The 15103-nt window shown below is 33.3% G+C and overlaps 1 protein-coding gene across 3 annotated transcripts in view; it reads left to right on the forward strand.

Moving 5' to 3' along the window:
• The window catches only part of LOC141507805 (sodium channel protein type 9 subunit alpha-like), a 194211-nt gene that overhangs the window by 94102 nt on the left and 85006 nt on the right, over positions 1-15103 (forward strand). For 2 of the 3 annotated variants that reach the window (XM_074215796.1, XM_074215795.1), the window contains 5 exons: positions 4640-4703; positions 5704-5845; positions 9478-9684; positions 12008-12295; positions 13247-13618. In XM_074215796.1, the coding sequence (XP_074071897.1) occupies positions 4640-4703; positions 5704-5845; positions 9478-9684; positions 12008-12295; positions 13247-13618 (1073 nt within the window). The remainder of the gene's footprint in view (positions 1-4639; positions 4704-5703; positions 5846-9477; positions 9685-12007; positions 12296-13246; positions 13619-15103) is intronic. The other variant, XM_074215797.1, reaches the window with a different exon arrangement.

Genomic DNA, 15103 nt, shown 5'->3' on the forward strand with positions numbered 1-15103 from the left:
TATAATATACTTCTTTAGTAGATTTGATTATGAAAATCAGCAAGGCAATATGATGCACTAGAAAGAACATTGGCTCTGAAATCAAAGGACTTGATATCAAATCCTACCTTTGGGACATCTCCTCTTGTTCCCTTTCTCCCTCCTTCTTCTCCTTCTCCTCCTCCTCCTTCTTCTTCTTCCTCCTTCTTCCTCCTTCTTCTTCCTTCTCCTTCCTCTCCTCCTTCCTCCTCTCCTTTATCCTCCTCCTTCTTCCTCCTTCCTCCTCCTTCCTCCTCCCTCCTCATTCCTCCTCCTTCTTCTTCTTTTCATCATGCCATAATATTTGATAGTTAGCTAGTGGCTAATTCAGATTTTTCTGATTCTTGGTCCTCTACTCAAAATTCAAATATGACCTCAGATACTTGTTTCATTTTCCTCAGTTGTAAAATGAACAGAATAATATCTGAAGATTATTTTGGGTATCAAATGAGATAACATTTGTTTTGAAAAATCTATTAACACAGTGGCTGGCACATAATATGCACTATTATTTTTTTCCCCTTTCCTCCAATATCCTTCTCCCCCCCCCCCCCAATCACATTGGAGATTTTATCTTAAGCAAGTACCACATTCTCCAAGAGTCTTTCAATCTTAAAGGCTCTGGTCTTGTAATTTCATTTGATAATCAGATTGGTAATTTTGTTTTCTAAGAATGGAATGTGGGGCGGCTAGGTGGCGTAGTGGGTAAAGCACTGGCCCTGGAGTCAGGAGTACCTGGGTTCAAATCCAGTCTCAGACACTGAATAATTACCTAGCTGTGTGGCCTTGGGCAAGCCACTTAACCCCGTTTGCCTTGCAAAAACCTAAAAAAAAAGAATGGAATGTGTATACACAGAGGATAATCTCAAAATGTTGTCCAAAGGAAAGCCCACAGAACCCCAAGCAAGTTACGGTAAAGACCCCACAGGATTTGGCAGCTGCCAATAAAAAAGAACTGGACTTTGGAACTTTGTTATTCCCCCAAAACAGAAGAGTCTTACAATTAAAAATAATACCTCAGATGAAACTAAATATAATGCTATAGAGGATAAATGTATATTTCATGAAATAGAAAACATCTAACATCCCAACTGAAAAGGCCAGTCTAGAGAAAGACTTTTGAATGAAAATTTAGGATTCAAGAGAAACAAAGATATACACATTTGGTCATTTGGAAGGAATTATTTGGGAATGAATAATTTCTATGTTAATAGGAGAGAAGAAACAAAGGTCTTCTCAAAATCCTGTTATTTCTAGAGAAATTTAAATAAGTTAATTAGAAGGTAGGAGGCAGATTTGTTTTATCTTTTATTTGTAATTTTGATTTTTTTAGAAAGTAGAAAGTGACAAGGGACTATCCTGACAAGGAAATGAGAAGAAAGGAAGAGATTTCACCATCTCACACATAACCAATATTCAAACATGGAGGAAGGTTATGGGGGAAAGCTTATATGAAGCTTTTATTTTCATTTTGAAACAAAAAGATTAAAAATATAAACATGTTTAGACAATTAGAGAATAATGTATATATACTAAATATAACAAATATACGGAAGTGGAGATATGGAAGGAAATTTAAGAAGAATGGTAAGATAGGTCAGAGAATAATAAAAAGAAAAACAAACTCCACCTTGAGATGTGGGCAGTATAATGGAAATCAAAGCAAAGGAATACAGGATAAGAATTTTTAATCCATATATGACTCTCAGCAAGTCACTTAATCTCAGTAGATCTCATTTCCTCATGTGTAAAATGAGGGGGTTGAAATTAAATGGTCTGTCATTTGTCCTTCAAGCTTTCATTTAAAATTAGTAAAATGGATAATTGACTGATTCTGTCTTAATATTCAAATACTTTTTGATTTGAAAACCTGTCAAGTAAAGATATTTTATTTAGTTAAGTTCTCTACTCCAAAAAAAATATTTTGAATTCTTAATCTATAAAGATCATGTGCTGTTGGAACTGCAGCTCATCTTTGAATAGTATTCAACATATCACCCCTCAAGGTATTAATTACTCCATTTAAAAAACCCTTCAGTCTTCTTGCACATCATGACTAATATAGAAATATGTGTTACTTGATTGTGCTTGAATGACTTAAATTCCTTACTATCTTAGGATGGGAGAGAAGGAAAAACTTTAAAAAATGAATTTTAAAAATTATCTTTACATATTATTGGAAAAATTAATTAACAAAAAAGAAGAAAAACTCATCAGATTACACCTTTTTTTCTTATTTTCTGTTTTGTCTAAGAAATGCAGCATCCCAAAATGTATTCACCTACTACTAGTGATCAATTTGTTTTTAATAGCAATCATGTTTTACTTCTCATTAGTAGTTTGACAGTGATATTAAACAAAAACAAAAAAGTAAGCAAGAAGGTAAAACATCATCAATAATATAACTAAATTTATAAATTAGCATTCAATAAAAATATTTGAGAAAACCAAAAAACCATCAGATTTTAACATTGGTGCTAAGTCAATCACAGCTATGTTTCCAGTATGGACTGGTTAACTTTGAAAGAGGAAAAAATCTGCAGAATGTGGGTTTGATCCTGTGTTCTAGTTATTCTGTCATTTCGGTTATATCTGACTCTCTGTGAGGTAAACAGGATTAAGTAAATTATCCAGGATTATACAGCTAGTAAATGCCATTTTAAACATATTGAAACTGAGGCAAATAGGGTTAAGTAACATGCACAGGATCATACAGCTAGCAAGTACCTAAGGCCAGATTTGAAATCCAGAAGATAAATCTTTCTCAATCTAGGTCCAATACCCTATCCACTGCACTACCCACCTTGCTGCTCTGTATTCTAGGCACCAATATCATAAGATCCTAGTTCATTTAAGTATATATTTATATTTGGAAGGTACTGAGAATTACAGATGAAGAATTAAGACCCCAGATAGGTTAAAATGATTTACTGAAGATCAAGAATTAATTTACTGGGGGGGCGGGGCAGCTAGGTTACACAGTGAATAGAGCAACAGCCCTGGAGTCAGGAGTACCTGAGTTCAAATCCAAACTCAGACACTTAATAATTACCTAGCTGTGTGGCCATGGGCAAGCCTCTTAACCCCATTTGCCTTGTAAAAACCTAAAAAAAAAGAATTAATTTACTAAGCAGGATTGTTCATGAATCATAGGAGCAATTATTCAGAACTAGGAGTGACCAGAAAGATTATACTCTTACTTGAATGCTCACTCATAACATGATAAATCCATAAAATCCTTTACCTTAACTAACTGGTAAGAATACTCAAACAGCTTGAAGCCTGATAATAAACTTGTTATATTTCCATAAGAACTGTGATTCCCTAGAAATGGAGGGGAACACAAATAAATGTTAAACAAAGTAGAAAGCAAAATAATTGTGAAAATGAATATATATGTACTATATATGTTCCTGGTTGTAGTGTAGTTGTTTAAAATAAACTTTTTTTTTAGTCTTAAGAAAAATTACTTAGTATAAACTTATTGTTTAATAATATACTAAATAATGTCCCTTGATATTTTTATCACATTTTAAATTGGCATTTGATTATTCATCTATATAAGAAAATTACTGTGCAAGACTTATTTTTCCCCCTTCATATTTCTGATACTGTTATTCCCTCTGAAAAAATTTTCTCTACATGTCTACATTTCCCTCTTAATTTTCCATCCATTAATATTCTCCATGTTGGTTTTTTTTGGTGTTTTGAATAATAGAGTATAAATGGATAATTTTTTATTGTGATCTTGTAATCAAATCTTAACTAGAAAATAGGTTTCATAGGAGAAAGAATTTTAAGTGATTTGTTCAAAATAGTACAATTAGAAATGATCCTTCTCTGGTAATTTAAATTTGTCCAATTTTAATTTAAAGCAAATTTACTATTATATGAATATCCAAGTCATGGTCTTCTTACTATGAGAATGAAAGAAATGCATTAAATCCTCATTTTTTTCAGGCTTTAAATACTCTTAAGGTCAGAAAGATTTGATGCATTTTCAAAGGAATTGAATATTTTGTCTCCTAATAGATAACTTTACTGCATCCAACTCTTCTTTTTTTTCATTGAAAAGAAATACTGCAGTTAATTTTTTAAAACTATTTCATTAAAACTCTCATGGGAACAACGATAAATGATATTCTTAATAACTATATTGTTTAGGGATTATTATGAAATGAATGACCAAGCTTATTGCTAATTTCTCTGACTTTTTTTCATTTTTGCATTTAATCAAGGAGCTTTATTTCAGTGATAGATTTGCTACTGGTTATCAATAATTATTTTTTCTCATCCTAGAATATTTATGGTCCAGTTAATCCTGAATTGAAACAAATTCACGCTACTTAAAATTATAATTATGCAAAATTGGTATAACCTGATGGAAATTTCTAATATGAATTTGTACCTTAACTCCCAACTACCTAGGCAGATGCTTAGCTTTACACATTTACAGTTTCATTCCTTTTGGATTAAACTAAAGAGGAGATTTATTAGAAAATAAATTTTGCCAATGTCATGTCTTTCTTGTATCTGGCTCCATCTCATTATTTTCATGTTATAACAACTCTCCAGGTATCTATCCATCTAAGGTACTACTTTATATTTTTTCCCTAAACAGGCTATTTCTATCATATGGATGGACAAAAGGATGCTCTTCTTTGTGGTAATGGCACTGATGCAGGGTAAGTGACATTTAATTTTTGCTCTACAAATTACAAGTGGATATGATGCAAATCAATCTGGGGACCCAAACTGTTAACCTGGTTTTCATTTATTTCATTTCCCAGGTTCTAAGGAATAAAAATAATAATAAAATTGCACACTTGAAAATTATACAGATAAGCAATGCTTGAAAGAAGATTTATATTATCTTCCTTAATTTATTGTAATATTTTTCTGTCCTTTACTTGGAATGCTGAGAAAGAATAGCAGAATGCTACTGTCAGAGAATATTCTGAAAGGTAGTGTTGTAGCTTCAGACTCTCCTGGAAAGAAATTGAATGGTGTCAAAGATAATTATAATTATTCTTCTTATTCCCTCACCCTGATTTAAAGATTGCTTCTTGTGAACCTGTCTGCCACAAAGCTCTGTTTACTCTAAACAAATGGAAAATATATTTTTCAATGACATTTTTACAAATAGAGACCATAATTATGCTTTTTCCCATCTTCTTTTATATGTTATACTTTGCTCTACACATAGAAACTGCATAAACAAGTTGTTGAATTGCCTTGCTACTGGATGCCTCAGTATATGAACACTTGGTAGTCAAGGACAGCTTAAAAACATTTAGTGTGCTTAAATTCATTGAGTCTGGTATCAGACCTATATTTGAATCCTTTCTAGCTTTGTCTAAGAAAGACAGTCTAGATTATGCTGAGGACTATTGGCAAAATCTTCAAGAAAGCTAAAGATTTGACACAAACCTTCATGAGGGAAACTGCTAACTTGAACATCTCAATGAGGCTTAGATCACCCTTATATCCAATACAGTCAGCCTTTTGCTATTAGGGCTCTGCTTTGAGAGGAGGCATATTTATTTAATTGCAATAGCTATAAGCAGATTTCCAGTTTTGGGTAGAGATCTTGCATTTGAATTCTATTTCTGAGGTATTTGTTGCCTGGGCCCTGAACGTATTCTGAAGACAATCTAAAATTTAATAAATCTTTTTTACATGTAGCCAATGTCCAGAGGGATATATGTGTGTGAAAGCCTGTACCAATCCAGATTATGGCTACACAAGTTTTGATACTTTCAGTTGGGCTTTCTTGGCCTTATTTCGATTAATGACTCAAGACTTCTGGGAAAATCTTTACCAACAGGTAAGAGTCTAATTAAGCAGTCACTGTATTTTGTGAAAGGCATGGGTGGGGGGATTCCTTAGATTGAATTTTTAAGAAAGATAATTTATGAAATTTTGTGGCAGAATTTATGCTCTTAATATTGAAATTAGAAGAAAAATTTTCTTCCAATACTAATAAAATGTTTTTTTTCCTAATTCTTAAAAAAGGAATCTGAGGTGCAGCCCTGGATTCAAGAGTAAATGAGTTCAAATTCAGCCTCAGACACTTAATAATTTTCTATGTGTGTGGTCTTGGGCAAGCCACTTAACCCCATTGCCTCACAAAATAAAAACAACTAAATAAACAAACAAAAAAACAGAAAAAGGAATCTGCTTCTCACTCCTTTATAAGCCTCTGTGATTTTCAAGTCTTTTAAATTATTAATTTCCTCTTACCTTAGTGTAACATAGTTGGAAATTCACTGTATTTATATTTTAGAAATGAAATTTGAGAAATTGACTATCTGCTGTATCATTTAGGCAGCTATAGTGGATAGAGTTCATATCCTGCATCAGACATTTATTTTTTACTGTGACAGCTTCTTCTGTAAAATGGGCATAATAATAACACTGACCTTTGAAATAAATGTTTGTAAACCTTAAAGTGGTTCTAAATGCTAACTATCATTAGTAGCAACATCAATATTAATAAATGAATTTTCCCCCAGAGTACTTTTAAAATGAAGGTTGATAAAAATGGTAAAAAAAAACAAAAATTACTCACTCCCATTCCTTAGCCAAGATAGTTGGGTCAGAACTAAGATCAATAATAATAAAAAATAAATTTTATTTAGTTTTGCACTAATTATAGTTGTGAGTTTCACCATCAGTTCTAATTCCAGTTTTACTTTGATGATATAACTTACATAAAAGTGAAGATCTACTATAATGTACAGTGAAAGAAAAATTAAATTGTATTATTACTGCTGTTATTGTTATGATATTGGTTTTACGGAATTTCTTCCTTAATATAATACAAATAAGTAACTAAATGTTGAGTGAATGATACCCTCCCTTTATATGGAAAGTCTAGATCTAAAATATTTGGGCATTCAATTCATTCTATAAGGATCAAGACAAAACAGAGGTGAGAGTGTCTGGGATTCTAAGACTCAGTATAGCTTCACTATACTAGTGAATGACACCAGTTAAATTTATCACAGTGCAAAATATACATTGAGTAGCATTTTGTATATTATTGCCACATTATCAATTAGTAAATTACTATTTTTTATTTTACTTGAATGACCAGAAATAGTTCTTACAACTTCTAAAATTTACCTAACTCAATCCAGAAAAAAATAGATTGCTTGATGGGACAATATAGTTGGGACAATATATACATATTGAGAGGAGGCATATTTATATATACATATATATATATAGTTTTATATATACATACATATATACATATAAAATAATGTCAGTTAAGGCATATTTGAAAAAAATTAGTAAGAATGGCAGACAAATGAATTCTGACATTTTTTGTTCACTATATATTTCTAACACATTAGCTATAGAGACCTAAATAACATCAGTGCATTCCATTTCATTAGTCACTAGTATTGTCTTCTTCATTATTGAATATTTCTAACAAATTAAGTTCTCTAGGGCACGGGAAGTAATGTATGAATCAGAGTAATATATTTTATTTTGTTTTTTATTGTAGCCTATGCAGGGAACTCCTAATGAGGCATTTCCTCTATCTATAAACATTGGTAACTTTTTCAAACTTCCAGTCTATAGATGACCTGTGTTATTGAGAGATTAAGTAACCAAGTTGGGTTAAGTGACTGGGTTAGGGTCACATAGGCAATATATATATATATATATATATATATATATATATATATATATATACATATATATATATATATATATATATATATACATATTTATATGTATTAGGCAGTATAATTGAACTCATGTCTTCCCAACTCTTAAGTCCAATCTCTATCCATTTCTCATGCTGTTATTGTTGTTGTCTTTAATGTTTAATATATTTCTATATCAGTTTAATGATATCTATTAAGTAATTATTTAGGAATTGAATGTTAATTCAAAATTAATATAAAATATTTTTTTCTTTCTGACCTATAGGCTACTAAAGTTAACTCTACCTCATTTATTATTAGATTCACAAATGTTTAAAACAAATTTATAGAATAGATGAAGATGTTTGTCCTTGGTTGTTGAAGAAGACCATGGTATCAGGGAGGTGATGCCATGACAAGCAAGTGAATTGGATTGGGGAGGAGGGGCTGCACTAAGTCATCAGTCTCACTTTCTCCCCCAGTGTCAACTGAGTCCAGCGGCCAGGTATGACTCAGGACAACTGAGGAGATGGCCCTGGATGTGAAGCAGTCAGGGTGACTTGCCCAAGGTCACCCAGCCAGTAAGATTCAGTGTCTGAGGTCAAATTTGAACTCAGGTCTTCCTGACTCCAGGACCAGTGTAGTGCCACCTAGCTAGCCCTTTCAGAAGGAGGTTTTGGGGGGAAAGCAAAGAAAAAAAATCATCAATAAATGCAGGGGCAGCTAGATGGCACTGGTCCTGGAGTCAGGAGGACCTTTCAATGCCATCCTCAGACAATTAATAATTACCTAGCTATGTGACTTTGGGTAAGTCACTTAACCCCATTAATTAACCCCAAAAAATGCAATTTAAGGGGATTTTCCATGGCAGAGAAAGGGTAAACTGAACTGCTCATCACTGGGTTTAAGTTGTTTATTTAACCCCCTCCCTTATTATTGTATCTAATTTTTTCAAACATTTAGTTTTATAAATAGCCATATACTATTTTTGAGATGCTTCCAATTTTCTGTTTGATCATTTTTCAGTCATGTCTAACTCTTCATTATCCAATTTGGAATTTTCTTGGCAAAGATACTTGAGTGCTTTGCCATTTCTTTCCTTCTCCAGTCCATTTTACTCATGGGAAAACTGAAGTAAACAGGGTTAAGTGACTTATCAAGTGTCACCCAAGCTAGTAAATGTCTGGAACAGGATTCAGACTTACAAAGATAAGTCTTCCTGGCTTCAGATCCATTACTCTATCCACTGAGTCACCTAACTACCTATAAAATGATTACCAAGTACATTCCTCATTCACACTGGGGAGTTTGGGGATGGAAGAGGTTGCTGTGACTTTGAAACCTGACTTTGACCATTGTTCTAATTAGGAAAACCTAGAAATTTAAAATCATGACTGAACATGGTATTCATATGAGAAATCATTTGTTCTATATATAATTTATTTTATTACTCATAGTTTTTCATTGAAATATTTTTATTTGTAGAAAAGTAGCTAATATGAAATTATAAAATGACATAGCAAACTGCTTGTGTTTTCACTGATTTCCTACCCCTTATAGTCAAAAATAATTTTGCTATATTAGGTTTTATACCTATTAGAGCATAATTTCCTTGAGGACAGAACTTGCCTCATTTTTCTGTTTGCCTTTCTATACATACATATATATATATATATATATATATACATATATATAGGTACATATATATTCTATTTGCCTCATCTATGTATGATGATAATGCATAATGCATGAATTATGAAATGAACCTAACTAAAACTATTTTTTTCTCTTCTTCCAGACCTTACGTGCAGCTGGGAAGACTTATATGATGTTTTTTGTCGTGGTGATTTTCTTGGGCTCATTTTATCTTATAAACTTGATCTTGGCTGTAGTTGCTATGGCCTATGAAGAACAGAACCAGGCAACCATTGAAGAAGCTCGCCAAAAAGAATTGGAATTTCAGCAGATGTTAGATCGACTTAAAAAAGAACAAGAGGAAGCAGAGGTATCACCAATATCACTTAAAAAAATTTCATAGAAATTAGCAGTCTAAAAGTTACTCCAGAATTCCTAATCCCCTGACCACCCCCCAAAAAAACTAGATTTATCTAATGACTTCCTTCTTCCAAATTGAACTGTAACTAACTGTGTCTGAAGCAAAATTTGAAGGAAACAGGATGCTTTAGAGAAAGAATTGTCTTTCACCAATTTTCAGCTGTTCTGATTAGAGTAGAAATCACTTCAATTTATTCTTCATGTTGCTGTCCAGCCTAAATCCCAGGTCTCCCCAGTCCAGTACAATAAAATCCAGTGGCTCCCTGTCACCTCTTGGGTCAAATCTAAAATCTACTTGACATTCAAAGTTCTTTATATCCTGCCCCCTCCACTAGTCTCTTTATTCAGTCTCAACTTCCCCTTCACTAAGACTTTACTATGGGTGACACTGGCTTCCTTGTTTTTCCTCTAAAATGAAATTCTATTTCCTGACCCCAGGCATTTTCACTTATTGTCCTCCCATTCAACAAGTGCTCTCCCTCTTCACCTCCCCCTCCTGGCTTCTCTGGCTTCCTTCAAATTCCAGATAAAAGGAAGCCTTTCTCAATGCTCCTTAATTCTAGAATCTTTTCTCTATTACTTCCCATTTATCTTGTTTGTTTCTACATATTTGCTTGCAAATTGATTGTAAAATTCTCAATAACAGGCACTCTCTTGACCTCTCTTTTTAAGACAAATACATGACACAGAAACCTGGGATGCAGTGGGCACTTAATAAAATATTAATTGACTACTGGATAAATGTTTATTGCTCAATTGATTGACTGGTCAGGATATTTCCTGCCTACTAGGCACTGGGACTTAAGATTCCCAAGCACTTTAAATGTATTGGGAATTTTTCAGCACTCATAGCAGTAGGTAATTAAAAATTCTAAAATTTCCTTAAGAACCACAGATATCTGATCTGCAGTGATAAATTTTTATTATCAGTTAATTACAGACTTTATATTCTCCATGATTCTCTTTTTCTCGATTCCTGTACCTCATTATGTACATTAAGAAAATAGTCCAAATTTAATTTGTTTTAATGAATATGTAGTTACTTACTAGAAAAAAACTTAATAGCCTAAAATGTGATACAATGCAATTATACAGGTAAAAACTATTAAGTGCTCAGTTGTATTAGAATACTAGCAGTTTTTAGAAACAGGATACTTCAGTTTGGCACCAAAAGAACATTAGATTCCACCTAATAGAGTCCTATCTCTTCTTAAGCACCTTGAAAATTGAGGTAGGAATCTAGTGACAGATGTATATCTGTTGTTTAAACCAACCTAGCTAAATTTGGAGTCATGGATAATCATCTCATTGACTATGGGATGATGAGTTTTTGGTCCTCTGAAACTCTCAGAGACCATCCACTAAATCATGGGAAGAGCTTTTATTTCATAATGAAGTAAAAAAAATCCATGTGGACTTGAAGACTGGAGGGAGGAAATATAATTCAGTAAAAAAGATCAATGACTGTGGAGTGAAAGGACCTAGATTCAAAGCCTGCCTCTGGCACTTAACAGCAAGTTATTTAACTTCTCTTGTCTTAGCTGTCTCATCTGTAAAATGAAGAGATAGCAGTGTATGGTTTCTATCATCTTATCTACCTCTGCATCTATGACTCCATGAGAGAGAATAAAATCTTCATTGTATGGAACTTGCATATATATATATATCTATCTATATATATATCTATCTATCTATCTATCTATCTATATATATATATATATATATATATATATAGTATAAAGATCACTAAGCATGAAATAAAATCTAGTTTCTAATTCTGCTTCTGATAATCATGAGCTAGGTGACAGAGAGAAAACAATCTCATCCCTCTGAAGCCTAAATTTTCTTATTTTTAAAATGAAAAATAGGACCTGTAATATCTACCTCACAAGTGTGTTAGGGGAGGGAGTCAGGATCAAATGAGATATTACATGTAATTTATAGATCTTAAAGCACTATACAAAGGCAGGTAAATGGCATAGTGGACAGAGCACTGAACCAGGAGTCAGGAAAACCTGCATTCAAATCCTACCTCAGAAACTTAGTAGCTATGTGACCTTGGGTAAATAATACAATTGCTGTCAGTATCTTCATCTACAAATACGAGTATAATAATAACACCTCTGTCTCAGGGTTGTTGTCATAATGAAATTACATGTATTAAGTGCTTCATAATGCTTAAAGAGCTATATAAAAACTGGTTATTATCATTATTAATTTTTTAAAATTTTTGGTGTTCCTTCTATTTATCTAATCTACTCTTGACCTCACAGGCAATAATAGCAGCAACAGATGAATATACAAGTATTGGTGGAGGCAAAGTTATGGGACTTTCAGAAAGTTCTTCTGAAACATCCAAATTGAGCTCAAAGAGTGCTAAAGAAAGGCGTAACCGAAGGAAAAAAAAGAACCAGAAGAAGCAATCCAATGGGGAAGAAAAGAGAGACAATGAAAAATTGTCTAAATCTGAATCAGATGAAAGTATCAGGAAGAAAAGCTTCCATCTTGGTGTTGAAGGACATAGACTGACTCGAGAAAAGAGGATGTCTTCTCCCAATCAGGTACTATTTATGTAATCATTCATTTATTGATAAATACATTTTTATTACATGCCTGTTGTGTGCACACACTAGATCAAACATATCAATCTCCACTCTCAACTATCTTATATTTTACCATTGTTGACATATCATGTATGCAGAAAAAAATCTGGGAACAAAATGTAAGCAAAGTATTCTGGGGGAACAGAATACTTGCATCTGGAATCATAAGAAAAGAGTTCATAGGGGTGATGAGTTCTTTGTTGAACCTTTAAGAATCATTCTCAATCTCTCTCCCTCTCCCTTTCTCCACCTTCAAGGACCACACCATATAACTAAGTAGGAGAAAAATCACATTAGCTTGACAAAAGTCTAATAGGATCTGTAAGATGAATGCAATGCATAATTACAAAAGGCATGATATAAACAATGTGTTACTAGTTTAGAAGAAGAATAGATTTCTTTGAACTAGACTGATTAAGAAAAACCTCATGGAGCTGAGTTTACAAGAATTGTTTTTTAAACTCAGAGACCATGTAATACTGAAATGGTCCTGAGGTTTGAAGGCAAAGAACTTGAAATTGAATCTGGAATCTACCACTTAGCCTCTAAGTGACATGAAGAAGTAATTTAAGCTGTTTTATCCTCTGAAAAATGTAAGAACTAGACTAAATGATCTCTGAACTCTCTTCTAGATATAAATTTATGATTCGGTGAACTCTACTCATCATTTATTTACAAGGGCTAGTGATCAGTAAAATGATTTCTGGTTTTAGATCTTTCTTTTTTCCTAATTCAGTGAACACAGATATGCTCTTTATTTCAACAATTTTAGCGATAAAAATGATTTGTCTGTGTGTGTGTGTGTGTGTGTGTGTGTGTGTGTGTGTGTGTGTGTCTGTGTGTGTGTGTGTGTGTGTGTGTGTGTATTAAGCATCAGAAATATTTGGTGATATTTTACTTCTCTTTCAGTCCCCCCTTAGTATCCGTGGCTCCTTGCTTTCTGTGAGACGCAGCAGTAGAACAAGTCTTTTTAGCTTCAGGGGTCGAGGAAAGGATATTGGATCTGAAACTGATTTTGCTGATGATGAGCACAGTATTTTTGGAGACAATGAAAGCAGAAGAGGCTCTCTGTTTGTGCCACAGAGGCACAGAGAACGGCGGAGTAGCAACATCAGCCAAGCCAGTAGGTCTCCTCGGATGTTTCCAGTGAATGGCAAGATGCACAGTGCTGTGGACTGCAACGGCGTGGTGTCCCTGGTTGATGGCCCTACAGCCCTCATGCTGCCTAATGGACAGCTTTTGCCAGAGGTGATAATAGATAAGGCAACTTCTGATGACAGTGTAAGAAAGTTTTGAATATTCTAGGCATGACGGGCCAGTTCCTATTGATTGCTTCACCTGATTACTCTGCTGGTTGGACCTTCTTGAGAACCATCGCTCTGCACAGTCCCAGGATCTCACAATCCCTGTATCTTAAAAAGCCATTAGCCCTCAGTCTTTCACTAAACTCTATACATAGTTCATAATTATATAAGTTATAAAGTAGAACAATATAAATAAAAGACAAAGTAAAATATTTATCAAATGTCTAAATAGCAATTTAATAATGAGGGAGGGAAGATAGATAGTTGGATTTGCAATTTCATCAGCACAAGGAACTTCCTATGTGGAAATTACCTTTTCTGATGCAGATAGGCAGTTTGTTAGGTATAATCTTAGAGAGTTGCATGGGGCACTGAAAAGTTACATGACTTGTCCACAATCACACAGCTGGCATATGCCAGAGGTGGTTCAAATCCATGTCTTTTTGCCTCAAGGTTGACTATTATGTTATATAACCTCTTTTGTTATTTGAAATTTAGAATCATGCTACTTCATGATAATATGAAAGTATATTCTAAGAACATGGAGAAGGATCACTAAATTTAGGTGGAAGATCTGGTTAAATTATTGACTCTGACACTGACTATAGGCAAGTCACTAACTTGTCAAAATCTCTTTCTACATTTGTCAAGTGGGGATGATCATATTTATATGGCCTCACAGATTTTTCATTAGAGAAGCACTTTATAAACCTTAAAGCACTATCAAAATGTAAGCTATTATTATTATTAATTATTGAAGAACTTCTAATGCTAATGTCATATGAAGATAATGACTTAGGGCAGCTAGGTGGAGCAGTGGATAGAGCACCAGCCCTGAAGTCAGGAGGACCTGAGTTTAAATCTGGCTGAAACACTTAATAATTAATTGCCTAACTGTGTATCCTTGGGCAAGTCACTTAACCCATTCATTGCCTTGCAAAAAAAAAGATAATGACAAATAAATTTCACCTATGAATAAAAGGATTTTTAAATCATTTCCCAGCTTCCCAATGACTTTATTATTTTTGATTTCCACAACTTTTAACTTACAAACTTATATTTGCATTCAAATCTCCCTCCAGGGAGAAAATTCCTTCCTTAAAAATATTCTAGTGCATGATATAATACATTATTCCCCTTAAAAATAAGATATGTGTTTTCCTCAAGGGTTTTCTAATTGAGAAGGCCCAAGAGTGAAATAATTAATGAAAGCTACATAGTACATTATTAAATTTTAGCAATTACATTGACTTAGAAATCAAAACTTTGGTTACTCCTTACTTTCATTTACACTGCATGTTAGTAGATAGTGTTACATTCCCAGCAAGACCAGAACCAAGGAAGCATAAATAATAACTTTATTTATCACCACATGGGTTACCAAATTTCAAAATGCACATGTTCAAGTGGCTTATTATGCATTTTTGTCAATTTAAAAAAATGTAAATGTGCCATGCTCAAA

This window comes from Macrotis lagotis, chromosome 1 (genome assembly GCF_037893015.1).
Source record: "Macrotis lagotis isolate mMagLag1 chromosome 1, bilby.v1.9.chrom.fasta, whole genome shotgun sequence".
Taxonomy (NCBI): Eukaryota; Metazoa; Chordata; class Mammalia; order Peramelemorphia; family Peramelidae; genus Macrotis; species Macrotis lagotis.